Genomic DNA, 27,440 nt, shown 5'->3' on the forward strand with positions numbered 1-27,440 from the left:
GGAGAGTAAACCCACAACTGTTATTAAAAGAGGACGACGTTTCGCTGGTAATTACATCCTGCATCATCTGGCGATGTTGCCAGAATTGCCTGCGTCGGGTGTTGGCGGGTTAACGACACATTTATACTTCCGCGATCCAACCCAACAAACGCCCCCCACCCCCCCTTTATTATGAATAACATTTGTCGCGAAAGCTTACGTGTGAAACTTGACATAAACGTCAGTGACCACGTTCACCTCGATTCACGCCAGCCCCGCCACTCTTTAGCGTGAAACAAGGCCACCGGTAAGCGAGTAAGACGTTAAGCCAGATTTGACACGGAATCTGAATCGGGTGGCATGTGCAAGTCCACCTTCTTGCCCGGCTAATCACTTTATATCAAGGCAGGCAACTCAGGTACTGTACCATTATTGGAGGAAATCCCGACTTTGTTTGGCTGATGGATCTTCTGCTCGCACGTGGTTTGGTTTCGCATCACCTCGCGCGGGTCAGAATCAGAATATTTAATTACGCTGGAGGAATCCGATGAGCTATAAAGCTTTTTTCCCCCAACAGATGTCCAGTAAGGGATGGGTAAGAACGTTACACAACATCAAAAGAGTTTTTGCAATCCGAAGTCAGAGGTGCATAATGGAGGATCGTCCTGGCCAAAAAAGACTTTGAGACTCGGTGAGTATCGGGTTAATAATGGGCATCGTCATTTTCACATGTGAAGTTTTCAAATGTTCTTAGCATGTCGGTTTTACGTCTCATGGCGTCATGGTCAACGGTTAAGTTCCATCACGTGCTACTGGACGGGCGAAAGGGGGCTGATGGGGCTCTGGTGGGTGACGGGGAGTGCGTGTGTGACTCGCGTGTATGTTCTGTACACGGTCCAGACTTGGTGATATAATCACATCCTGGTCATTCACACCGTCTATGCTCTGTATAAACAACCGCGGCGCCTGTGCCAGGCTAGGTGCACTTTGAGGCCACGTGAAGTGTCGAAGGCCTGCTGGCAGGAGGTCACGGATCAGACCAAGCAAGTGCCATGAAGTTGACTGGCTGAGATGGCTGGCAGATGCACCAACTGTGCTCCCCACTGTGCCAACTTTCTGCGTTTTAACCGCCCGCCGCTCCGCTCGTTGTTGTGAGCGTCGCTCCTCTGCCCTCCGTTGTTGCTGGGGGGGGGCGACTGCCTCCAACTGCCCAGTAGCAAGCAGCATCCTTCACGAGCCTCCTCCACAGAGGCCGATCCTGACACCGCTGGCAGCAGTCATTGGTAAGTCGAATCAGCTCTGCATCCTTCTGTACCGCATCGTTCGCTATCTCTTCTCCAGCCCGTGTTTTTGACAAATGTGTTGAGTTTTCCTTTGTTCTTTGTGCAGCACTGCCAACGGAGGATCACCGAATAACCTGTGCCGATCCATCGTAAGCAAACGTGGCAATACGAAACGTAATTGCTGTTTACCCACCTAGCATGGGAGTGGAGGTGTAAGGATATCGTTTGTTTTTTACCGCTTCTTAAAAGTGCGCAAACCGGTTCACATGCAAATGTTTCCCGTCACGTGGACACACCGAGTCTCCGACCCTCGACGAGTGAGGAGCAACGGGTTATTGAAACGTGAACGTGCGTTCAACACGTTTCATTGATTTATTTCGCGAGAGCGGTTAATCAACAAATCCCAGGATAATCCTCCCACAGATAATCAATAATTAATGGTAACAATTATGAACGATATCAAAATAATAATCATCATCATCATCATCACATACCTGTCAACCCATACGGTTTACCCGTATTCTTGTACAGGGAGTTTTCAGGTCCATACGGCGTAAAGCCGTTTAAAAAAAACTAAACAAAACATTGTCTATTTGTGCTTCTCTCTTGTGATGTGACTTTGTAGGATGAACGTTGAGCTTTATAAGGGCACGGGGTGGCCAATAAGGTCTGAATTGGTCTGTGATTAGGTAGGCACCGATAAGGAGTTGACAGGTATGTCGTCATCATCATCATCATCTCCACGTGCTCGGATGAGCAAGTGGGTTGTTCCCCATCTTCCTTCGCTGGTCCCGAGTCAGCGGCGTCAAACTCCACGTTCCTACGGCGAGGTGTCCAGTCCCGTGCCTGGCAGTTAAGAATTCGCGAGCGAATCACCGGAACGATCTCTCGCACGCGTTCAGGTACCCCCACGGTGCAAAAGAGACACAACGAAGTACCGTCGAATTAAAAACAAACGCGGCAACGTTTTTTAAAACCCGCGACACCGACGAGCCCACGCGAATACGCAACACACCACACGCGCACAACGCACACATGGAGACGAACCATGCGGACACAAACCCCGAGCACGCGTGCTTACCACTCGCTCACCGGAGGCATGCACGACCAACTAGGAGGATAACAACAGTGTCTACGGATACAATGCCGATACGTTGGTGACGCGTTCCCGTGGACGGGCTGTACGTGACGTGGGTTGTTGTGTGCGTCGTCGCGATTCTGGCCCGCGCACTGAACGTGGCGTGTGAACTCTGCTACTCCCGTGCGCGATTGCGATTTTGTGTCAAATTTTCGCCACTAGAGTGCAGACACACCACGTGATCAACGACGGTGAAGCCCCCCCCCCCCTTGCACATCTGCACATTGGAAGAGCGGTTTTTATTATGATTATTTTTTCTAAGGATAGAACGTGAAAATTGTCAACATGCAAATCACGAGAACATTCCAAGCGATGCACAATCATGTTTGAGATCGAATATGGAATTGTAGCATCATGGATTCAATGTATAATGGAATGTGTTAACAATGGTGTTAAAGCACACATTTGAAAAAAAAATGCCATTAACACTGCCTTGCAAAAGGAACAACATATGTACAGTATATTATACATCGTAGGCTTACGTTTCCAACTATATATTTTCGTTTTTGCTACAAGACAATGCTACTAATGAACACGAGAAAAACGATTAGTGCAAAAGAAAAACAAGATAAAGCATTTATTGAACAATAATTTGTTCATGTGCTCAATAATGTGCATCTGTACGGCCTCTTGAGATGCATTTGTAGTTAAGCACTAGAAACTGAAATTAATATTTAATTTTATATTCATAGAGCGCCTGAGCTTAAGGCGCTTTACACTGTTTAAACACGGTAACATAAACAATGATTTAGATTACAAGGGGCGTGCAAGGGACGAGGAATGAGTGACCATAACAGAGGGCCCAGTGGGGTCACGAAAGGGCTACAGGAGAGGGACGGGACGGAGTGGAGGGGCGGGACGGAGTGGAGGGACGGGACGGAGTGGAGGGGCGAGGGGAGGGAAGAGGACATCATTACGATAAACTATTGTTTTTATTTTACCAGCTAAGACCAACTGAGCTGTAGTATCTATTTTTGTTATAAGCGAGCTGGCCACAAATGATAGCTCACGTGGAAATGTCTGTCAGCCAACATACCAGAGGTGTGGACTCGAGTCATGTGACTTGGACTCGAGTCAGACTCGAGTCATGAATTTGATGACTTGCGACTCGACTTGGACTTGCATAACAATGACTTTGTCCCACCTCTGCAACATACTCTAAACGCGTGTTTATAAATGTGGAGGGAAAAACCGAAAGATTCGGAGATAACTCCACGCGACCACGGGGAGAACATGCAAACTCCAAATATACAGGCGCCAGGGGGGGGGGGGTGGAACCCACGACCTCCTGCATACCAGGCGAGGGAGTTAACATCTCGCCACCGCGGCACCCCTGAATGCACCTAATACCGTCAAATCTTGGAAGCAAGCCTAGCATGATCATTGTTTTTTTACCCTTCTATCTGGCAACAAAACTGACACCTTTTTTTACAAGGAGTCATGTTTACATAGACCACAATACCTGCAGTCATAATGCAAACAAAAAACATAACTCTGATAATGTGCACTGTCCTTGAAGTTGATTGGTCCACGCCTTTTGGCGTCATCTGGTCCAACCCATGTGAGACTAGGCTCTAAGGAAAGCTGTCTCGGGTGTGGACCAATCAGCTTCAAGGACAGTGCATACATTATCAGAGTTATGTTTTTTGTTTGCATTATAACTGCAGGTATTGTGGTCTATGTAAACATAACTCCTTGTAAAAAAAGGTGTCAGTTTTGTTGCCAGATAGAAGGGTAAAATTTTTTTTATATTTTTTACTGGCAATTGAGGTTCCAATGGTGTACAAGCCAAGCATGTTTAATCCTGGTTGGTACTTGTATGCGAATAACTAGGTGTTGTTACTCATAGGCCTGAGAGGTGACCAAGTGATCGCAAGTAGAGCAATGGACTCTTGCATCTGTGCGGACCATCGAGTGGTATGCCCACGTGTGCGTGTTTCTTTCCGGGTACTCTTGTTTGCGTCCACATCAAGCCAAACACTCACTAAAGGAATTAGCCAAATGCCCCTTTGCGGAACACTCGTGAAACATGCGTTTTGAGACTCATAGAGGCTTTCCCGGCTTAAGGGCATTATTATTACGATTATATTTCAGAGCGGTGGCACAGTGGCGAGCCGACTGTTCGTTTGAGCCCACAGAAATGAGTTTGAATCCTGCCCACGGCTAATATCAGTGGGCGAGTGATAGGTATATTCTGAACCAGTCCTGGGCCCCACTTCCACCAGTCCGCACCAGCGTGATGAATGATGGTCAAACGATCATCCAGCAGTGGATTGACAAGAGGACTGTACGTAATTCCGACTGTATTGTTACCCTCATTACTCACCGAACAGATCGGCTGCTTGGCTTTGTTTCTTTCTTATCTTTTCTCGCAGCATTGCACGTCGCAGCTGGAAAATAACGGGAGCCAAACATTGCGGCGTGGCTTTTGGCCGTTCCACGAGGGGCCGGTGCGTTGTAAACATCACAAAGCAGCCCTCGAGGGGGTTTGCATTGTGCTGCCCCGTGTGCAATGCGCCGCGTCATTATTGTGATGATGGGTGCATGGGATTGTTCAGCCGACCGGATGTGCGCGGTGTGCATGTGTGTGAAACATGCCGTGGGGGGGGGGGGTGTGAGCCGTATTGTCGCGGTTAGCGCGTTCACCTTCAGCAGTGAACCGGTCCCTGGGTCTCCCCCTAGGTCGACTCAGCCTCAATTGATTAGCTAGTGCGATGTGTAAAACATTAACCCGTAAAAACTAAGTTTTTCACTATAAATCCTTTATATGCGTGGCATCGGTTTTATTTTATTATTCATTTCTGTTTTTCTTGAGTAAGAGTTTCATTTTTATCACATTGGTATTTTAAATTAAATATGAAAATTTTTTTTCACGAAAATACATTGTCACGCACAACGAGTCTGTGTGCAAAATGTCTGCTCGATTGGATCACGGGAAGTGGGTTAAAAAAACGACCGAAAGATTTGCACGGTCGTAAGCGCGCAAGCAAGCAAGCAAGTGAACTTAATATAAAGGATTAAAAAAAAACATTGCCACTGGGGAGACAAAGTCGGCCGGGTGTGGTGGCTGGCCACCCACCCCCCTCGTGCGTCGTCGTTCCGGCCTTCGTAGGCGCTCGCTCACAGCACTTGGCTCCACGGCAGTCGTGAGGCGACACTGGGGGATGTTTGTGTTTGAAGCGTGCAACACACAGACATGGACTGGAGAGACGGAGGCGGTGGGGGAGTGCTTCTGAGCACGCAGCCGCTTCGTGCGCTGCACCAACCAATTACATAGAACGTTTACGCAATGAAAACACCGGTTACTGCATGCCACGATTCTCTATCGGATACATCGTTCCACGTGCAGCAAATGCACTGCGCATGATAAGAGTCACGTGGGTACTGTGCAGGTGAGACAGGATTGCAGGTGGTGAAATGAAATTATACAGCAATTAGAGATATTGTTTACGCATGCGTTTACGTCTACACAGTACTAATTATTCACTTTGGAACATCTGAGTAATATCAACAGCGAGTATAATATACCCCTACACGTGAAACTCATTCCCACGCAAGTTCACTCTTGCACTGAATGGGCTCCATTGTTAAGGTGGAGTGCTCTTGCCAATACCATTGATGGCATTTGTTTAACAGGCCTGACACTATTGATGAGGCTGTGAGAACCAAAACCGGCCCAGCGTTTGCCTGGTTGTAGCGATTAGCGCGCTGCGCTACGAACCCAGCGACCTGAGTTCGATTCCTGCTCACAGCCAACACCAGTAACGATTATCTGAATTGGTCCTGGGCCTCCCACGAGGTCGACTCAGCTTCAAACGAGCACCTGGTGCGGTGTGTAAACATCCCAACAGTCTGTTCAGTCTATACGGGGGATCTTAGTCTTTTGTAAATACGCTAATGAGCACGAATTCAGTTATTCGGTATTCAGTACGTCACATTGGGGCATGTCTATCACTCATCAGGCATGCGTGATGTGTAACGACTTAATTGAAAATTTGAATGAACTCGAAAATAATTACTCCGATGGGTTGTGAGGAATTACATTTTTTAAAACCCGACGATACGCTACAAAAGTCATTCTCGACCTGGAGCCCAGCGTTTCTCAACCCCAGTCCTTGGAGCCCCTCCAAACGGTCTACGTTTTCGTGACCACCAATCTCAACCGAATGCAAATGAAGCCACTGCACGCGGCATCCAACTGATAGTTTGGTAATCATGGAAACCTGGACTGGAACAGAGCTCGAAATCAGCCGGAGCTGTCCAGGGCTGAGCCCCAGAAAATATTCTCCCCCCCCACACCTCACCATTGTTAGAGGGAGGACGAGGGGGGAGGGCAGGGGAGGGGGGAGGGGGGAGGGCAGGGGAGGGGGGAGGGGGGAGGGCAGGGGGGTGGGGGGTGCTCTCTGAAAATATTCCATGAGAAATGAATCCCTGACCATAAACAATTCACGTGACTGATCTGAAGCTCGAAATGCCAACGTTAAATTGTAAACAAGTAAAAACAAAATGCACATATGTAGAACCGACACGTATAAAATCGGCACGTTCTCACAGCAGATGCACAATCGCGCGGTGCATGATGACGTTATTGGTGCGAGCGTGGCCGGGAGAGGATTCATCGCTGTTCCCCTTCGACTGCTTCATCGAGTTTCAGGATCAGTGACTGCAATTTGCAGCCGTACAAAAACTCGCATTTCCGCCGTCGTCATTGACAAACGATGTCGGGTAAGTGTTAAAGTAATTGGGTGGGTGCGATGGGTTTTTTGTGGACAAAGTATCTTGCTTCAGAGCAGGCGGACAGCAGGCCGTGACTCCCCAGTAAGCACGTGCCAGTGTTGGCGCAACGTTCGTGCAACGTTCAACGTTCGCTGGATGACTGTAATTCGAATGTGGGGATAAAGCTCGTTGTACAGGTGGCCCAGATGTCTTGTGAACCCTCCAATTAATCGACCCCTTAAAAATGTGTTGCCTTTGCGTATTAATTTCTGTATTAAAATAAACATTACTTTAAAAAATTATATTAAGTTTCGCAGAATTAAATGGGGGGCGGGGGGTCACAGACATCCTGTACTGTGGAGTGGCGATGGGAGTGCAGCGATGTCACAGTTTTTAGCGCGAGTGTGCTACGAATCTGCTGACTGAAGATCAATGCTGGGCCACAAATAACATCAGTTGCGAGTGATATTTGAACTTGTGCCCCCCCCCTCCCCAGTTAACAACAACAAACTAGGTTGGTGAAGTATGGTCAAACGACCCTCATGACTTCTCAACTCCATGGCATGGGTGTGAGGCCTTTGCCCAGCAGTGGATTGACAAAGGGCTATTCAAAAATAGTGGTGATGGGTTGTGACATTTTCAGAATCATTTTTTTTTTGTTAACGATGAGTCAGCATATTCTTAGCACAACAGCTGCAAATGCCAGCCGCACACATAGGCTCACCCGACCTCACAAACACGAGTTGGTCTCCAGGTCCGGATATTTGTATGGCTCGCAGAACTCATCGCATGAACAATTACAGTTGATGCGGTGACACGTGTCGGAGGATTATTCCCTCGTTTTTATTTCATTTCGCATTACCAGTACCCTTTCAGGATTTGAATGTCACAGTTGAGGGAGCTATTCACGCAATTGCCGCAGTGCGAGTCACCACAACGTGAAGGAGCGTCCTCCTGAACTCATCCGTCCATTGGTGTTGTCATATCCGGGTTCCAACACTTCTTCTGAGTCCTCGTTGGCGAGATGTTAACTCCCTGCCTGATATGCACGGAGGTCGTGGGTTCAATCCCGACCCTGACGCCTGCTGCTGTATAATTTGAGTTTGCGGTGTCTCTCTCCCTGTGGCGGCGTGTATTTTTCTCTGGGTCCTTTAGTTTTTCCCTCCGCATCTAGAATTTACCTGCGTTCACAGTGTGTTTGGCTGCTGTAAATGTGCACGTGATAAGCCACTTCGTTGAGCTGTCATTTGTGGCCACGTCGCTTCTGAAAAAGAGCTATGTGGCCCAAGTGGGGCCTTACCTGGTAAAAGAAAAAATATTTGTTCATAGAATCCTTTAACCGCACCCCGAGCTTCGGAGCGAACGCCACCTCGCGTGTTTCCCATGCAGTTTGATGTTCTTTTGCTGTGTTTTTTTCACATTTCCCAGCGCATGGTCCACTCCAACAACAAACACACACTGCTCGGCTTTGAGGGTCGTATGCCTCATTATTTACAGAGCTCACTGCAGGGATTTTTACAGAGTTGGCGACTCTTTTCTCCTTCGAGAACAACGCTAGAGGTGGGGAAAAAACTGGGGAGGGGGGGGGGGTGAAGGAGGGAAGGTGGGGGCGTTGGGGGGGGGGGGGAAGTGGTTACCATATGGAAGGGGTAACGAGCTACCCTTTGAAAACAACCTTTGCTTTCAAAATGTGTTCCAGGATAGAAAGGTTTAAAAACTCAGCTGGCAGACTACTGCTGCAGGCTGCCAGTCCAGTTTTAAAGTATGGACTTCTTAACTACATGGCATGGGTGGGAGGCCTTTGTCCAGCAGCGGATTGACAAAGGGCTTTACGAAATTAGTGGCGATGGGTTGTGAGATATTCTGAAAAAAACAAAAAGACCCAAATCAACGATGGGCACCATTCTTCGCACGGCAGTTGCAGATGCCAGCCACACACAGAGGCTCACCCCGGACCTCACAGACACGAGTTGGTCTCGGCACATTTGTATGGCTCGCAGAACCCATGAACAATTACGGTCAAGCGGTGGGGTTGGCAAGGCGCGCGCGATATTTTCAGTGCTTCTCAACCGCTTTTTCATTGCGCGTCACACCGAGTTACGCTGCGTCTGCGACCGTTGCCGAGGGCTACGGCGTGAGTTGGGGTGGGGGGCGTGGTGGTGGTTTCTTGAGGTTCTTTCCTACAATTCCGATTTCTTCCCCGTGTGTCGTGGCACACCGCTTGTCGAGCACTGCGCGACATTTTCAGTTTCACAATGCGTCGACGCTGCTGCAACCTACGCGATAAAAACTAAAATCAATTGCGTGCTGCGTACCCCCCCCCCCCCACCAGCCTGAAAATGTAGAAATCGTTTACATCGTCCCTAAACATTTAATATATTTTTTTAATTCAATTAAATTTACACTCCCCCACTTAGCACACCGAGTTTTGCTCGGCGTATCGCAACCTCAGGAGCACATTGGACAGCACGTCCTGGTAGAGGCTGAGCAGCACCCAGCCGGGCAGGTACATGAGCGTGATGAGGCCCATGAAGTTGAGCGGGTAGTGCGAGTAATCCCAGGAGCAGGCGCCGATTTGGCGCAGCGCCAGCCCCCAGGTGAACTCCCACGTGTAGATGCACGCGATGTAGACGGGCAGCCGCCTGAGCGTGCCCCAGCCGCGCCGGCCCGCCAGGTGCAGGTACAGGCGCTCCACCACGAAGCTGCAGCTGCCGTACATGGCGAATGACCAGAGCGACGTGTGCCCGTGCAGCGTCCAGTCGGACTTCTCGAAGAGGTTGAAGAACGCCGTGAAGAACACCTCGTCCACCAGGCCTTGCACGCCGAAGAAGAGGAGGTGGAAGGTGGGCGGGATGGAGAGGCGCGCGCTGCGCTGGAGCGACGCGGGCAGGGCGACGTCGCGGGCGTAGCGCAACCGCAGGAAGTCGTCCAGGAAGACGAAGGTGTAGTAGAGGGCGACGAGGAGGTTGAAGGGCACGGACGAGGCGGCGGCTCGCTCGCCGTCTTGCGCGACGCGGCCCAGCAGCGCGGTGCGCGTCGACAGGCGGCTCGCGACGAACACGAGCGAGAGGAGCACCAGCTTGCACCAGACGGGGCTCGCCGGGAAGAGGCGCTTCTGCAGCACGTACGCCTTCTCGAGCGCCAGCGCGACGAGCGCGTGCGACAGCGCAAAGTACGGCGACGAGAAGCCGAAGAGGCGCCAGTCGCCCGTGCGGCGGAAGGACAGCGCCGCCGACAGCAGCACGTCGAGCGCGATGCCGTGGATCGCGTACAGGTACAGGCGGAACCACAGCGACAGGCGCTCGCCGCCGCCGGCCGTCGGCGGGTCGCGCGGCGCCGGGGACCGCTGCTCCGCTAGGGCCGTCGGCGGCGGCGGCGGCACGGAGCCGTTGTGGCTGACGGCTTCCGTCGGTGTCGACGGGCTGGTGCGGCTGCTTCCGCCGCTGCTGATAATGTTGCTGCTGCTGGGGCAGCGAGACCCACCGGCCGGGTGAGCCGAGCCCTGATGCGGGGACTTGCGGGGGCCCAGGCGCCGCGTGATCGGCATGTTGGCGGTGGTGGTCGTGGTGGTGGCAGTGGGGTTGTGGCGTGGGATCTAAAGTTGGGCCGGATTCGTCTGCGGATTATGACATCACGTGGTCTCACTGCGCTGGCCACCTTGCGGACACCTGGGGAGAAGCGACAGCGACGTTAATTGCGGCAATTTCCTAGTGAATCAAATCCTGACCGATATTTCACCACGTCGGTCACCACGGGATTTGTGATAGTGGGGAGAATAGACATGGGAGCAGAGAAGTACAGTACAACAGTGGATTTCTCTGTAATACCCGTCCACGTAGCCCCGTGTTCTATAACATCTTTGAGGCATGGCAGTTTCCATCCAAACACGATCTATGCTCAATCCTGCTCAACTTACAGTTGATTTGGTCAAAGGCCATAATGATATGAATAATGGATTTACTGTACGAAGCGGGTAGGTTGGTAGGTGTCTGCTACAGGGTGGTTGAGATGTCTTGTGACCCCCAATTAATTGACCACGAACATTTTGTTTCCTTTGCACATACATTTCTGTATAAGTAAATACATCTCGCTTTCAAAATATTACATTTTAGAGAATGAAATGGGGGGTCACACGATATCTGGACCAGCCTGGACATCGGAGCCATTCAGTCGGCTGCTTGTAAATCGTGGACTCAAGAGTTTCCCTCTGCCTAGCTGCTAGCACCTGGCAGCACGAACATTGTAGCTTTGTCCTCTGTTACTGGTAGGAACCTCCTGGTTACACCAGCCCACAGGGGATTATTGTGTCCGTCCGTCGTGCAGGGAGGGGCTGGCTGGGGAGGGGAAGGTGGGGAGGGGCTGGGTGGGGAGGGTGGGGTTGGGTGGGGGTGGGAGAGGTGGTGCTGGGTGGGGAGGGGCTGGTCACCCCGTGGTGCCCTTATAAAACTCAACGTTTAACCTACTCACGCCGGCTTGTGCCCGCCCTCACAGTCGGGCATATTTGTGGAATACACCACGCCGCCGTTGACCCTGGCCATTGACCGAGCAACCCAACGTTCCTACCAGCTCCCTCCAGGTAAGTCCCACTGAGCGATGTAGCTCTTTTTATGAAGCGATCTGGCAATCAGAAATTATAGCCCAATCACGTGGAAATTTTATCGCAGCCAAATGCTGTAAACGCATGTTGATTATAAATGTGGAGGGGGGGGGGGGTGGGAACGGAGGATCCAGAGAAAAATACATGCGACCAAGGGGAGAGAGACATGCAAATTCCAAATGCACAGCAGGCGTCATGGTCAGGATCGAACCCACGACCTCCTGCACACCGGGCGAGGGAGTTAACATCTCGCGGTGTTGACGACGCTGCTCAGCATCGCGTTGCTTTTTCTTTTTGCGTTAGATTTACGTGACCTTGTTTTTAACAATATCCGAGAGACACTTGTGTTCCCTTCCAATGTCATCCTCTCTCATGCAATACCCTTCTCGGCAAAAACCAACATCGCAATACAGAGATGTTAATGCCATTTGCGGGGTAAACGACGAGGCTTCAGCAGCACCGAAAATCATCTGAAGGACTTCGCTGTGATCCAGGGCGGTTCATACATTTCGCAAAGCGTGCAGATCACATTTGGGCAGGTTGCATAAGACACGTGAAGTGATAATTACACTCTCTGTGTGCGCCACATCCCCCCCGTGTCGTTGCGTAGGAACCCGTGCTCCCTCGAGGTGTCTTACATAAGCCGGCAATCGATCTCAAAGGGTCGGCGTTGCGTAGTTCGTGTGTGCTAATATGAGTGATTTAGTGCAGAGGTGGGACAATTTGATCGATCAAGTGAATTAATTACGCAACTTATTTTTCGCTACTTCTGCCGTTTTTTTTATCCTTGCAAAACTGGTGAGGCGTGCCCAGCCCGTGAGGGCATTACAGTGCACGAAAATATATACAGGCGGTGTAAAACGATGTTGTATAAGTTCCTCCGAAAAAAATAAAAACACGCGAAATTTTCCGCCAAAATCTTACGTTTCAATAACACGAAACGCCACGCTAGCAGACAGACACATTGCAGCATCAACAGATTTTTGGGGCAAGTGTTATTTGCAAGCGCAGGTGAATAACGCCGGATCGAATCGACGCCCGAGTTTCACCAACTTTAGACATTAAGTTTTCGTGACTGCAATGATTCCATACTCTTTAGTTCTTTCGGTAAAGTGACGTAGGTAGAAAAATAAATAAATAAATCTATATTTTTTAAAGAAAAAATTGTATATTTGTTATTTCATTTCATTTATTATTTATTTTATTTTAAACCTACGTGACTTTACCGAAAGAACTAAACAGTATTCACTAACTTTGTTTTCTTTAAACCAGATGGGAACGCAGCGATTCACCGCCTTTGTGTCTCTACCTCTCTCTGACACTCCTGCTGTTAGGGAGTGACTCATGCTGCCAGCTATGGCTGCAAATGTTGGTCGTACATGTTATGTGTATCGTTTATTGTTAAATTTGAATCACAGTTCCTATGATCACTGTTACATTGCTTTTATAGCTTTATTTTGGTGATTTCGAAAACGTATGGTTTGGCCATATTTGTTTGAAGTACAGAGTTAGCCTGATTAACTTTAATCTAAATTGTCTTATGGTTGTCATTGTTTGACTTGCATCCCACTGGGATTTTTGCGCACAACGTTGATATACGCTGTTTTATTCTGTAAGATTTTGCTGTTTTATCCTGTTGCGTGTAGTCACTCTAAGATGTTCTTTGTCCATGTTTTTGTTTGTTGCGGTTGCACCCGAGTCAAGAGCCGCATGGCTCACAGGGCTACACCTAATGAATGAAACTGAAAAAACCTGTCGTGCTGATGTTTACACAACGCGCCCGGCTCTCATTGAGGGGCTGTGTTGACACACGCGGACAATACTGTAACTCGATTGTTCGACTAATTGGAAATCGATCTGAAAACGTAGTTCGGTGGCGTATCATCGACAATCGCAGTCTGAGACATCAAAGTAAAAAGGACGTCACGATGAACAAGGGATTATATAACCTTTAAATAAAGTAAGTCGGTGTCACCGCGGCCTTACAAACTGCACACGAATGGATGCAATTAATATATCACGTCGCGGGCTGCTCTTCGCTTGCAAGTTTCAGATTTACTGCAATACACCCGTCCTTGGACGGGCAAAAAAAGGCTCGTGATGATGATAATCTTGTAATAGGGTTTTACCCTTTCAACTGGTACAAAACTGACACCTTTTTACAAGGGATCATGTTTGCAATAACCACAACACAAGCAGTCAAAATGCAAACAAAAAGAAACAACTCTGATAATGATATGCACTGTTCATGAAGTTGATTGGTCCACACCCGAGACAGCTTTTCTTAGAGCCTAGTCTCCATTGGTGTTGGACCAGATGACGCCAAAAGGCGCACAACTCAAAGACAGCGCACCATCAGAGTATGGCGAATGTAACGCAGAGCATCAACTTTAATCATCATCATCATCATCTCTCTGAACATGATGATGACGACGACGAAACAAGCTCACGATATCACAGCTCTCGCGGTAACACGAGCCCAGCCCGAAACGCACACCGAATATCACGCGATGAAACCCACACGGGGGGCCGCGACTGCACGCACGCCGTGAGGGAAAGGGGCCGTTCATAAATGACGTCACGCACCTAGGGGGGGGGGGTCAGACGTTTGTGACGATGTGTGACGAGGGGGGGGGGGGTTTGAGAAATGTGACGTCGCATCAAAATGCGCAACTTTAGATAAATATAGACATGTTCTACTTAATTAAATAGACTTTTTAATAAATGTTTTCTCCTACAACATCAGAGTGCAGCGCCACATTAAATACGCACTACAATGACAATAGTTTAAAGCGATTTTAAGCATGTTTTATTTTTTTGTGTGTGGGTCATTTGAGAGGGGGGGTCTGACTTTTTGTGACGCCGTGTGACGAAGGGGGGGGGGGTCAAAAATCGTCCAAAATCGCGTGACGTCATTTATGGACGGCCCCAAAGGCAGACGACCCATTTTGTCTCTCTCTCTCTCTCCCCGTGCGAGATTTGTATTCGGCTGGCTCGTCCGCCCCCCCTACTGTGTGCGTTGCGTTGTGCTTGTGCTGGAAGAGCCGTGTGTGCCAGGCCCCCCCCCACCGCCGCCGCGTAATCTTAACATGTGCGGTGCGTGACCGCGCTACGGGCCTGCTTGTTGGTCGGCGATTTTGCGCGATTCTATTTTAAGGAGCCAATTTGAAAATGTGCAAGACGGTGTCCGAGTGTGCGCGCGTGTGTTGTGGTGCTCGCTAGCGCTAGCGGGGAGCGGTGGTGGAGCGGTTAGCGCTACGCTGCGCTGCGAAGCTGGCGACCCGAATTCGATTCACGCTCACGGTAAAAATCGGTGATGATTATCTGAACCGGTTCCTGGGCCTCCCCTAGGTCGACTCAGCCTTAAATGAGTACCTGTGCGTTGTGTAAACATCGCCACTAGGGAGACAAAGGCGGCCGGGCGTGGTGCTGGCCACCCACCCCTTCGTGTGCCGTGTCGGCCTTTATACGTGTTTGCTAACAGCACTTGCCCCTACAGTCTGTAACGGGTACACGGGGGACCTTTGTCTTTGTTTAGTGCTCGCTAACAGCAATTGCCCCTATAGTCTGTTAAGGCTGTACGGGGATCTTTGTTGTGGTGGTGTGTGTAAACGTCGCCACTGGGGAGACAAAGGCGGCCGGGCGTGGTTCTGGCCACCCACCCCCTCGTGTGCCGTGCCGGCCTTCATAGGTGCTCGCTAACAGCACTTGCCCCAACAGTCTGTGAAGGCAATAAGGAGGATCTTTGTCTTTGTGGTGCTGGTGATCTGTTTCTATTTATCTCCGTGCATTTGTGTACGCGCCTGCTTGTTTGTACATTGCGTGTTGTCTTCGTGTTTGCTCGCCTACTGTATGTGTACAGAGACTGACAAAACAACACCCTAACCCTCCCCTTTCACACCTCGGTGTTTGCTAGTCGGTGACACTGTGGTGGTGCTGTGGTGGTGGTGGTGCTGTGGTGGTGCTGTGGTAGCGCTGTGGTGGTGGTGGTGCTGTGGTGGTGCTGTGGTAGCGCTGTGGTGGCGCTGTGGTGGTGGTGGCGCTGTGGTGGTGGTGGCGCTGTGGTGGTGGTGGCGCTGTGGTGGTGGCGCTGTGGTGGTGGTGGTGCTGTGGTGGCGCTGTGGTGGTGGCGCTGTGGTGGTGGCACTGTGGTGGTGGTGCTGTGGTGGTGGTGGTGCTGTGGTGGTGGTGCTGTGGTGGTGGCACTGTGGTGGTGGCACTGTGGTGGTGGCACTGTGGTGGTGGTGGCACTGTGGTGGTGGTGGTGCTGTGGTGGTGGTGGCACTGTGGTGGTGGTGCTGTGGTGGCGGCAGTGTGGTGGTGCTGTGGTGGTGGTGGTGCTGTAGTGGTGGTGGCACTGTGGTGGTGGTGCTGTGGTGGTGGTGGTGCTGTGGTGGTGGTGGTGCTGTGGTGGTGCTGTGGTGGTGGTGCTGTGGTGGTGGTGGCACTGTGGTGGTGGTGCTGTGGTGGTGGCACTGTGGTGGTGGTGGTGGTGCTGTGGTGGTGGTGCTGTGGTGGTGTGGCACTGTGGTGGTGGTGCTGTGGTGGTGTGGCACTGTGGTGGTGGTGCTGTGGTGGTGTGGCACTGTGGTGGTGGTGCTGTGGTGGTGGTGCTGTGGTGGTGGTGGTGCTGTGGTGGTGGTGCTGTGGTGGTGGTGGTGGTGCTGTGGTGGTGGTGCTGTGGTGGTGCTGTGGTGGTGGTGGTGCTGTGGTGGTGCTGTGGTGGTGTGGCACTGTGGTGGTGGTGCTGTGGTGGTGTGGCACTGTGGTGGTGGTGCTGTGGTGGTGTGGCACTGTGGTGGTGGTGCTGTGGTGGTGGTGCTGTGGTGGTGGTGGTGGTGGTGCTGTGGTGGTGGTGCTGTGGTGGTGGTGCTGTGGTGGTGGTGCTGTGGTGGTGCTGTGGTGGTGGTGGTGCTGTGGTGGTGCTGTGGTGGTGTGGCACTGTGGTGGTGTGCTGCGAGCAATAACGCTGGAGGGAAGGCCGAATCAGCTGTCACCCTCAGGGCGTTTTTAGCAAACCACCACCAGTGGCCACGGGGGGCTCTGGGCAGGATCGAGGGAGCTGGGAGCTCAGGAGGATGTGGAAATCGGTCAAGTGGGGGCCCACCAATATTCGATTTTTATATCTCGGCTCCTCTTGCCCTAGTTTGGTGTAATTCCCCCGCACACTTCTGATTCGCACGGTTGGCTACGTACGGTACGAAAGAAGTTCAACATACAAACATCGCGGTGAACGCACACAATCGCATCATTACGCTCATGGCCTCGAGCATTTCATGCAGCCACTACAGCTCCGTAGTTACCCCTTTGCAATATCACCTTACCGCTCTACATTTGATTACAAAAAAATAAAACGTGCAAATGAAAAGATAAAACGATTAAACCGCGTTTTAGATAAGTTCGTGTTGTTTTACACCGTTGCTGAAAACGCATCTCATGCTGGTTGTCAAGGAGGCCCCAACTCGTAGCTTTGGCCACTAGGGTGGGTGGGGGGGGGGGGCAAGGCACCCCCTGCCTGCCCCCCCACGCTCGTTACGCTGCTGTCCTGCCATGAATCTACCAGGACACGACCTGTTATAGACCAAACTAGGCTTGTGCCAGAGGCCCCGGGGGAACAGAGGCCGATGGATAAGCCCCATCTCCTCGATAAACCCCATTTGATGGAACTAGGAGAATGAACCCCCCCCCCTCCTGCACCCCCGTTCAGGGTTCCTCCAGAAACTGCAGAAAACCACTGCAGTTAGCCACGTGGAATGTTCAAGTGCTAACTGCAGAGGAGAGGCTGCCATTCCTCTGTCGAGAGCTGGACCGGTACCGCCTGCACCACTGTGGTGTAATCGGAGATCCGATGGGCTGATGTCTGGCTCCAGTCACGTCGAGGGGTGGATAGTCCTCCACTCGGGGCAGGAAACTGGCAGACAACAGAGAGTGGCTCTTCCACTTTAACAAAAGAATGAAGACGGCATGGGAACATGGGGGTGAGGTGTGTGAAGTTGTGAGTCTCAGGCTGCTGTGGGCTCACCTCTCCATCAACTTGAGGAATGGTGGTGGCGGTGGTTTGAGCCTCCACCGAAAAGGAAGTTGATTTTATTTATTGATTCAGGAAAGCCACTCTGAGTCCTAGGACTGTTTTTCAGAAGGCTCCTGCGTTGTGTTTTTATTTTAAGATGTTTAAAGCCAATTAATGATGAGTGTGTGTATCGTGGAGGGATGCAGGCAAGGCTGATAAGTCCGATGCCTTCTATGACATGCAGTCCTCAGTGCTGGTTAGAGTAGCTCCTCGAGATAGGCATCCTGTTGTGTGACTTTAATGCTCGAGTGGGTCATGACGCAGCCACCTTGACTTTAGTGATTTGAGGGGATGGGTTCGATCAGCTGAATAACAACGGTAGGACACTGTTATACTTGTAACCACCAACACGCTGTTCTGACATCAGCGCATCACACAATATCATGGATGCACGCCGGGTCCAAGCAAGAATGCTTGCTGGAGTATATAGTGACGGAACGTTGAAAGCGAGCCCATGTCCTTCACATCAGAACCTATCGTGGAGCCAATCTGTCAATTTGACCCCTGCTTTGTCATCTGTAATAATCGCCTGTCATACTTCCTCTGTGGTGGTGGGCATCCACCTACGACCATTTTAAAAACCCACAATAGCCTGGTCTCGGCTAGCTGATGAAACCTGCAAGCAAGAATTTATATTCATAATCAACGTTTTTGGAGTTAGATCGCGTTATTTATAAATGTGTTGTAACCCTCCACCACCCGACACGGCCAATCAGTAAAAAAGTGTCACGTTGACAAAAGACAAATAGTTCACTGCTTTAGCCCACCGGTGTGTTGATGACGCTGGATGCAATTACCAGCGAAACGTCGTACTCAAATTGTAAATGTTGTGGTTTCACGCTTCAACACACCGGTGGGCTAAAGCAGTGAACTATTTGTCTTTTGTCAACGTGACACTTTTTTACTGATTGGCCGTGTCGGGTGGTGGAGAGTTACGACACATTTATAAATAACGCGATCTAAACCCAAAAACGTTGATTATGAATAATATTGGTCGCGAAAGCCTACGTGTTAAGAATTTATATATCATCCCTTTAGGCTGGGGTTGGCATCTCACACTTCCCTCCTTCTGATGCCAAAGGGGAATGGGTGAGGTTCAGAACTGTGGCTGATGCAGTTGCTGTGGTCACGTTCAGTACGCAGTCCAGACCTCGCTATGAAATCCTGGCTAATGGAGGTGTTCCGGCTAGCTGAGAAAAAAAAGGTAACAGGCCCACTCCCACTGTCCACAACATCCCACGACTGAGAATGAGGACGTGTATGACAGCCTTCGCGAGGAGGTTCAGAGAGCCGGGCGAGGCAACGTTGGTTAATTTAGCCCGCATGCCCCGCCACTGCGTGTCTAAGCAGCCTCTATTTAGTCAGAGAGAGCTAAACGGGCCCGGCATGGGCGAGAGAAGAGTTGGGCTGATGGGGTACAGGGGGATGTAAAGTTGATTCGACCTGCCGATGAGCGATGCCAGTGGTGTCAAGACCCGTCTCTGGATTAGGCTCGTGGTGAAGGACGCTACCGGTCAGTTGTAGCGGGCAGCTGCCTCCTAAATGCCCCTACAAATGCCCAGTCGCGTCCTTCGCGAGTTGGAGGCAGTCGTCCTCCAACAATGACGCTCGCAACAACGAGCGGAGCGCCGGGCGGCTAAAACTCAGCAAGTCGGCTCAGTAAGGAGCACAGGTCCCGCACGCGTCGGTAATGATCGCGGGCGGTAAACCCATGCCACCCGAGTTTGTCCCGTGACCTGTCAGCGAGCCTTCGGTAACTTCACGTGGCCTCAAAGTGCACCTCGCCTCGCATGACCGCGCGTGTTGTGTGTGTGTCTGTATTTGTCTACGCACGGATGGGGAGCGGCAGGCAGTGCAGTGGCTGGCACGCTGCGCTACGAACCCGACGACTCCGGGTTTGATTTCCACTCGGCGGCGTCCAGCACCGGTGACGATTACCTGAACCGGTCCAGGGCCTCCCCTAGGTCGACTCAGCCGCAAGTGAGAACCTTGTGCGGCGTTGTAAACAACGCCACTGGGGAGACAAAGGCGGTCGGGTAGGGTGCCGGCCACCCAGCCCCTCGTGTGCCGTGCCGGCCTTTATAGGTGCTTGCTAACAGCACTTGCCCCTCCAGTCTGTTAAGGCTACACGGGGGATCTTTGTCTTTGTTGTGTCATCGGGAGCAGTGGCACGACGATAAACGGACCGCGCTGTGAACCAGAACCGGTTCTGGTCCTCCACTAGGGTCGCCTCAGCCTTAAATCAATAACCCAGCGTGTGCTGTGTTAAACATCGGCGATACGAAATCCGGGCGAGGGAATAACCACCACCACCACCATCAGCCTCGTGCGCCACGTGCCGGATTTTAATAGGCGTTCATTAACACTCCTTGCTCCAGCAGTCTGCCCGAGGCTACACGGGGGGGGGGGTGGTTTATCTTTGTGGATGCGTGCAGTAGGGGGGGGGGAAGATTCGACGGTAGCGGAATTACACGGCACCGCACGCATTCGACGTGGACAAGATGAATGGTAGCGATTGCAATCGTTTGCACGCAATTCCACGCCGTTGTAATTCCGTTACCGCGGATGATTTCCGTGCCGTGTGTGGTTGTGTGTGTGTGTGGTTGTGTGTGTGTAGTTGTGTATGTGGTTGTGTGTGTGTGGTTGTGTGTGTGTAGTTGTGTGTGTGGTTGTGTGTCTGGTGAGATGTTAAAACGTCTGTGTATGAATGTGACCGTAATATCGGGTGTTTTTGAGGGGTTAGATCGCGTAAATATATAAATGTGTCGTTCAACCCGCCACCACCCGACACAGCCAACTAGTAAAAGGGTTTGTCACGTAAACAGAACGTGTCAATTCGTCACTAGTACAGCACACCGGTGTGTTGGAGAGCAAATACACATTTACAATCTGAGTACGACGTTTCGACAGTAATTACAACTAGCACCATCAGGCGGACAAGCCATCTGGCTGGATTTGCTCTCCAACATACCGGTGTTGATGTACTGGTATTGGTCGCGAAATCCTACGTATTAAACCGAATGTGACCGTATCCATGCGTATACACGCGTGTGTGTGCACGCATGTCACACGCATGTGTATGTGGTCAGTGTGTGTTTGTTCTGCGTGTACGATTGGGGAGCGGTGGTGCAGCGGTTATCGCGCGGCGATCCTCTAGGTCGACTCGGCCTCAAACGAGCACCTGACAGCGGTGTGTAAACATCGCCACTGGGGAGACAAAGGCGGCCGGGCGTGGTGCTGGCCACCCACCCCCTCGTGCGCCGTGCCGGCCTTCATAGGTGCTCGCTAACAGCGTTGGCCCCAACAGTCTGTTCAGGCTACACGGGGGATCTTTGTGTGTATACAAATACGCATCTGTGTTTGTGTGTCGTCACGTCGGCGTCTGCATATCACATATACACTTGCACGTACGTGCGCGCGTATACACACGCGTGCACGACAGATGTAGTCCAGCAGATGTTCTGTTTGCACGTACGTATATGCGTGTCACAAGGGACGTATGCCACAGTCTCTTGTGCCAACGCACGTGTACACACACACACGCGCACGGGTCTGTACGTGCAAGCGAGAGCAATTCACACACGCGCGCACACACGCACACACGTGTATCTACACATGTATGTGTGTGTGTGCGCGTGTGCATAGCACGTGTGTCATTGTGCGGTACGTACGCGCTCACTTCGATAGCCGGCGTCTACGCCACGTCCCGTTTCGCCCCCCCCCCCTCTCTCGCTCTTCTTGCCCGCCGATGCAGCACTCACTTCGCTCGGTGCATGCGGGGCCGCCGCAGGGCAGTGCAGGGCGCCGAGATGAGATCCCGGAGAGGAGCTTCAGGCACCAGTTTAACGCAAAACTCCCCACCACCACCACCAGCACCACACCACCACCACCACCAGCACCACCCCACTCCGCTAAATCGACAACAGCGCGCGCGGGGGATACGCAATGCGGCCGGCAGATGTTTTACTCCATCTCTGCGTATTTCTGTGTCCCGACTAAAGTCGACGATCCGATCGGTGTGCTGAGCGTTGCTGTGTGTGTGTGTTAAGGAACGATGAGTGTTCGCTCACAGCGCTTGGTATCCAACAGCGCGCGTGTGTGCGTGCGCGCGCGCGTGTGATCGTGGAGCAATGCGAGCGCTATTCTCTCTTTCTCTACGGCGACCCCAGCCGTCTCTCAGCTCTGTGACGGTTCAGCCGGTGACGCCGGGCGCTACGATGATGAGTGGGGAGGGAGGAGGAGGAGTGGGAGGGGATGAGAGGCGGACTCTGTGTGGTGACGGTGGGGGCTGTGGGGTGAGAGAGAGAGGGTGGTGTTCTCCCGGTGCCAAAGAGAATGAAAGAGAGGGTGATATAGTAATAATTGCGCACGCGGAATTTGTTTTCCATTTGCAACATCCCACCTGCTCTACGGACCCTCTCCCTCCACCCCCCCACACCATTCATCCGTCAGAGGCTTCCCCAATCCACCCCCCCTACACACACAATACAGAACCCGCTCGCTCACCCCTTCGAATCTCGGCTCCCGGCCAGACCTAGGCGATAACGCTGGCGTGCAAAGACAGTGCACGCTTCTGCATTCGAAGACCATTCATTCGCACGTCTCTGTGCAGCGTGTGGTGTATGCGAGTGCTGTACTGTATATTCATTGCGTGGGGGGGGGAGCGGTGGGGGAGCGGTGGGGGTGCGGTTAGCGCGCTGCGCTACGAACCCGGACAGCCGAGTTCGATTCCCGCTCACAGCCAACACCAGTGACGATTATCTGAACTGGTCCTAGGCCTCCCCTAGGTCGACTCAGCCTCAAATGAGTACCTGGTACGGTGTGTAAACATCGCCACTCGGGAGACAGACGGCCGGGCGTGGTGCTGGCCACCCACCCCTTCGTGTGCCGTGCCGGCCTTCATAGGTGCTCGCTAACAGCACTTGCCCCGACATGTTTTGTCTATACCGGGGATATTTGCCTTTGTTATCTTTGTGAACCGGTCATGGGACCTGGGCACCCCCTAAAAAATATCTAAAACATATCAGCAGGGAGACACAAGGCAGCCGAGCACGGCGTTAGCCACTTGCCACGTCCGTTCCAGCCACATGACGATATTGCTAAGTGCACTTGCACCAACATCTGCTCAATGGGTAGAGGTGGGAAGGGGGGATTTAAGGTTTCGCATAGCACATGAACAGCAGGCAGGAGTCATTGTCTTGCTTCACTGGGGTCTCAAGGCTCCTTATCAAGGGAGTCCTACTGTATTTTATTGTGGCCAGTTGTTGTTTTGAGTAATTGTTGTGCTCGTGTGAAATGGGAGAGAACACGTGGGATAGGAAAAACACTCCAATAATTGTCGTGTCGCGATCGATTATGGGTGTTCAAGATAACAAAAGGCAAGAGTTTCAGACCACACTCACCCAGCCGAGACTCAAGAAAGTCGAAACCGGCCCAGCGTTTGCTGCTTAACCTATCGATGCTGGAAATCACAAAACAACGGGAGCATAGAAGTACAGTGGAACAATGCAATTTTTCCCCGCAGCGCCCCACCGCGTAGTTGTAAGGCAGCGTTAACGGGGAGTGGGGCTGACAGACATCGCAGACAACCCACAGAGAGTCAGACGCAACCCTACCCACCCAGTGCTTGTGCCTGTGTAGTATTGATAGGGGTCGCGATCTCCACGTCCAACCTTAGCCAACCTGAGCGGCGAGTCCTGAAAACCAACGCTTAGATAAAGAGTGGAAATAATCATTCCACGTCCCCGACCCCACCCACAATGGTCCTGACACCCCCCTCCATCACACCGTTTATTAAACAATTTCCAAAGTTCTGCGGTCCTCTACGTATGAAGATGTTTTCAGCCAACCAGTGAGTTTTTATACACGTGGAAAGGAAACTGGAGCATCCGGAGAAAAGTCATGCATGCGAGGGGACAACACTCACACAGAAGCGAAAGATATTAGTCGGCATGTTGCGATACTGCCTTCTCCTGGTGAGCCAGAGTCGGGAGTTTAGCAACATTTGTGCGGTGATCCACCAACCCTCGCCTCCACAGCGCTTCATTACAGGCGAGCGCCACCGCCGCTTGGCTACTCAATCAACATTTGTGGCAGCATTTTTATTTATTTGCAAGAAACATTTCACCTGGATGATCCGTCGAGATGGAATATCGCGTTTCCGGTAGGTGTCCTAGGGGTCAGCGTGGTGGGCTAAATGTGGTCTCCTTTGTGAGCGACCTGGTTGGGCCTTGCTTTCAAATGTGACCTCTTGTGACCTCCCTCACCTCCAATCAATGCAGAAGCAGAAGAGATGTGTAATGCTGCCCTCATTGTTATTGGTATTTGGCGACAAGTGCGCAAAGAAGCATGCGGAGGTCGCAAGCTTGGAATTTCACTGAGAGGCACTGCGTCGCGCGCTTTCAGATGCGCTTCTGCGGCCGTCTGGAACGCTCTTCCTTCGGATATTAGGAAGACACTGGAGATGTGCACTTTTAAATCATCTAGTTCAAAAACTATTTTTTTTTAACTTATTTTTGTACTTAGTTTGTTGTCCTTCCCCCGCACCCACGAATACCACGGTTGGCTACGTACGGTGCGAAAGAAGTTCAACATACAAGAGGAACGCGTACACGGGAGGACATCATAAGGATTTTAAAGGATAACAAGTGGACTCGGGCAGGAAATGCCGCAAGAAGGATAATGGTTCGCGGTCGAGGCTGGCATTGCCAAAGTAACGACTAACTCCATTGGAACCTCATTTGCCAGTAGCAAAATATGATAATTGGAGTTGTGCGCCTTTTTGCGTCATCTGGTCCAACACCATGTGAGACTAGGCTCTAAGTAAAGCTGTCTCGGGTGTGGACCAATCAATTTCAAGGACAGTGCATACATCATCAGAGTTGTGTGTTTTGTTTGCGTTCCGACCGCAGGTATTGTGGTCTATGCAAACATGACTCCTTGTAAAAAAAGGTGTCAGTTTTGTTGCCAGATAAAAGGGTAAAAAACTTATTATATTATTATAACGACTAACTGACAATCAACTCAGAACACTCGAGAATCCATTAGAATCCCCAGCGAGTTGAAACCCAGAATTGAACCCGAGTAATCTCAGCTCTGCGATCCGACTGCCACTGCCATTATGATGAACCCCACTCCAAGCCACCGGTCGGGTCAACCTCGCGCCAGCACCGTGTCCTTCACACAATGGGGTGTTCTCACTATTTTGTGTCTTGTCGGGGAACCGCACGAAAGGTCACCCAATGCAATGACTAAAACACTATCCCCAGGACCTTCGCTGCCTCTCTCAGCGTCGCCCTCTGCTGGTAGAAGCACGGAAATTATTGCCGTCTTCCCAGAGGTGCTCAGCATGGTGTGTCGGAGCAACAGCGCAGTGGTCGTCTGGACGTGCGGATTCGGGCGTTGCGTCATTGCTGAACAGCAGGGACTAAGCTAGTTGCGGGGCCTGTAGCGCATGTTATGAAGGGGCCCTAAATAAATTAAAATCCACGTAAATATTAAAACACACGCATTTTTAACTTGCATAGTAAAGTAATTGTATTTTTCATTTCGCTATACAGCCAGATAATACGACAAATCGCGAACCTTAAACACCCATCCGTTCATAAAAGTTGAAGGCAATATAGTACTATAGTAATCGAGAGTGCAGAATCACTGAAAGCATTTAGCGCGGGGCCCGTAGCATATTCTACTTTTGCTATTAGGATAATCCGGCACTGCAGGGACGCGTGCGTGTGCGACAAAGGGGATTTGTGACCCCAGACAGCGAGCCAGCTCAGTTTGTAGCTGAGAAGGGAAATGGCGTGGGCTGCATGGTGCGTGTCTGTGTGTGTGTGAGTGTATATGTGTGTGAGTGTCTGTGTGTGTGAGTGTCTGTGTGTGTGTGAGTGTCTGTGTGTGTCTGTGAGTGTCTGTGTGTGTGAGTGTATATGTGTGTAAGTGTCTATGTGAGTGTCTGTGTGTGAGAGTGTATATGTGTGTGTGAGTGTCTGTGTGTGTGAGCGTCTGTGTGTGTCTATGAGTCTGTGTGTGAGTGTATATGTGTGAGTGTATATGTGTGAGTGTCTATGTGTGTGTGTGAGTGTCTGTGTGTCTGTGAGTGTGCGAGTGTCTGTGTGTGTGTCTGTGTGTCTATGTGTGTGTGTGTGAGTGTATGTGTGTGTGAAGTGTCTATGTGTGTCTGTGTGAGTGTCTGTGTGTGTGTAAGTGTCTATGTGTGTTTGTGAGTGTCTGTGTGTGTGAAGTGTCTATGTGTGTGTGTGAAGTGTCTATGTGTGAGTGTCTATGTGTGCGTGTATGGAGCGGTGGTGCAACGGTTGGCGCGCTGCGCTACGAACTTGGCCACTCGAGTTCGATTCCCGCTCACGGTCCAACACCCCGGTGGCGATTATCTGAACCGGTCCTGGGCCTCCCCTAGGTCGACACAGCCTCAAATAAAAATCTGATGCGACGTGTAAACATCGTACCTCTGGAGACAAAAGCGGCCGGGTGTGGTGCTTGCCACCCACCCCCTCGTGTGTCGTGCCGGCCTTAATAGGTGCTCGCCAACAGCACTTGCCCCCACAGTCGGTTAAGTCTACAGGGGGGATCTTTGTCTTTGTTGCACGCTGTAATACCACGCAGCATTGTAATTCGCGTGGGCTAGCGAATGTGGATTTGTCAAGTAATGTATCCCTTGCTCAAATGAGCAGAGGCAGTGCTCATTTATTGTTTAAAGCCCTTGGCAGGTGGTGGAAATTCCACATTGCTATGACGTGAGCGAGCATTATGATACTGTGCAGGACAAGCACTCGCTGGTTTCCACTGAGAATGTCGCTGTGCTGACGTTACCGACCCCGTCGAGATGATGAGCCGAGACAATGTCTATGATTTGACGATGATGTGGGTTGGTGCGTGCATACATTTGCTCTAAACCATGCACATAGCGTCACTAATCAATCGCCACTCGTGTAAAATCGAGTGATGCTCTAGGGAGGGCTAAAAAGACGAATTGGAGGTAAATACTGCATTTAACACAAACAGATTGATATTTACATTTTACTTTGGGCCCCAACCACCTAAAATTACGACTGTGAGGTGCAGTGTTTTAATGATTGGTCTTAAACGCGTCATCAGCGAACCAGGAAATTTGCCTACAAAATTGGACATTTTTGCCAGTATCAAAGTATAAAAAAACAAGAATAGACGTTACCCTTTCTGGCAATTAAACAGGAGGTGTTACGATATTCGAACACCAAATAGAAAGATCTTGCAAGGAATCAAGTCACTTCATTGACCATATGGAGTACTTGCGGTGGACATACAAACACAACATGCTCTGATCATATAACATAGATGTAGCTATATTCTTGGTTCTTTCGGTAAAGTGACGTAGAAGGGAAATAATAAAATATAAAACAATATAAATTATCACGACGTTTCGACTGCAACACAATCATCATCAGGTGTGAAATCCACAGCAAGAAAATTTTTAAATAAAAATGTTTAAATAACATTTTTTATTGCTGTGGATTTCACACCTGATGATGATTGATTGTGTTGCAGTCGAAACGTCGTGAGAATTTGTATTGTTTTATATTTTTATTATTTTATAATTTCCCTTCTACGTGCCTTTACCGAAAGAACCAAGAATATGAATCCCTGCAGTCACGAAAGCTT

The 27,440-nt window shown here is 50.8% G+C and overlaps 1 protein-coding gene across 2 annotated transcripts; it reads right to left on the minus strand.

Moving 5' to 3' along the window:
- Positions 1–6,766: 6,766 nt before the first annotated feature.
- TMEM229A (transmembrane protein 229A) lies at positions 6,767–21,994 on the minus strand. Of its 2 annotated transcripts, none has more exons than XM_078861006.1 (2): positions 21,545–21,994; positions 6,767–10,784 (listed from the first exon to the last, which is right to left on the minus strand). In XM_078861006.1, the coding sequence occupies exon 2, from the start codon at positions 10,661–10,663 to the stop codon at positions 9,530–9,532; it is 1,134 nt and encodes a 377-aa protein (XP_078717132.1). In that variant the 5' UTR covers positions 10,664–10,784; positions 21,545–21,994; the 3' UTR covers positions 6,767–9,529. The 2 variants fall into 2 exon arrangements, with proteins under 2 accessions (XP_078717132.1, XP_078717133.1); XM_078861007.1 differs by lacking the exon at positions 21,545–21,994 and adding an exon at positions 21,455–21,528.
- Positions 21,995–27,440: the final 5,446 nt, after the last annotated feature.

The sequence above is a fragment of the Lampetra fluviatilis genome, chromosome 11 (assembly GCF_964198595.1).
Source record: "Lampetra fluviatilis chromosome 11, kcLamFluv1.1, whole genome shotgun sequence".
In the NCBI taxonomy this organism is placed as follows: Eukaryota; Metazoa; Chordata; class Hyperoartia; order Petromyzontiformes; family Petromyzontidae; genus Lampetra; species Lampetra fluviatilis.

Coding starts and splice junctions, on each gene's coding strand:
- TMEM229A (XM_078861006.1), bottom strand. CDS start 10,663: ATGCCGATCACGCGGCGCCTGGGCCCCCGCAAGTCCCCGCATCAGGGC.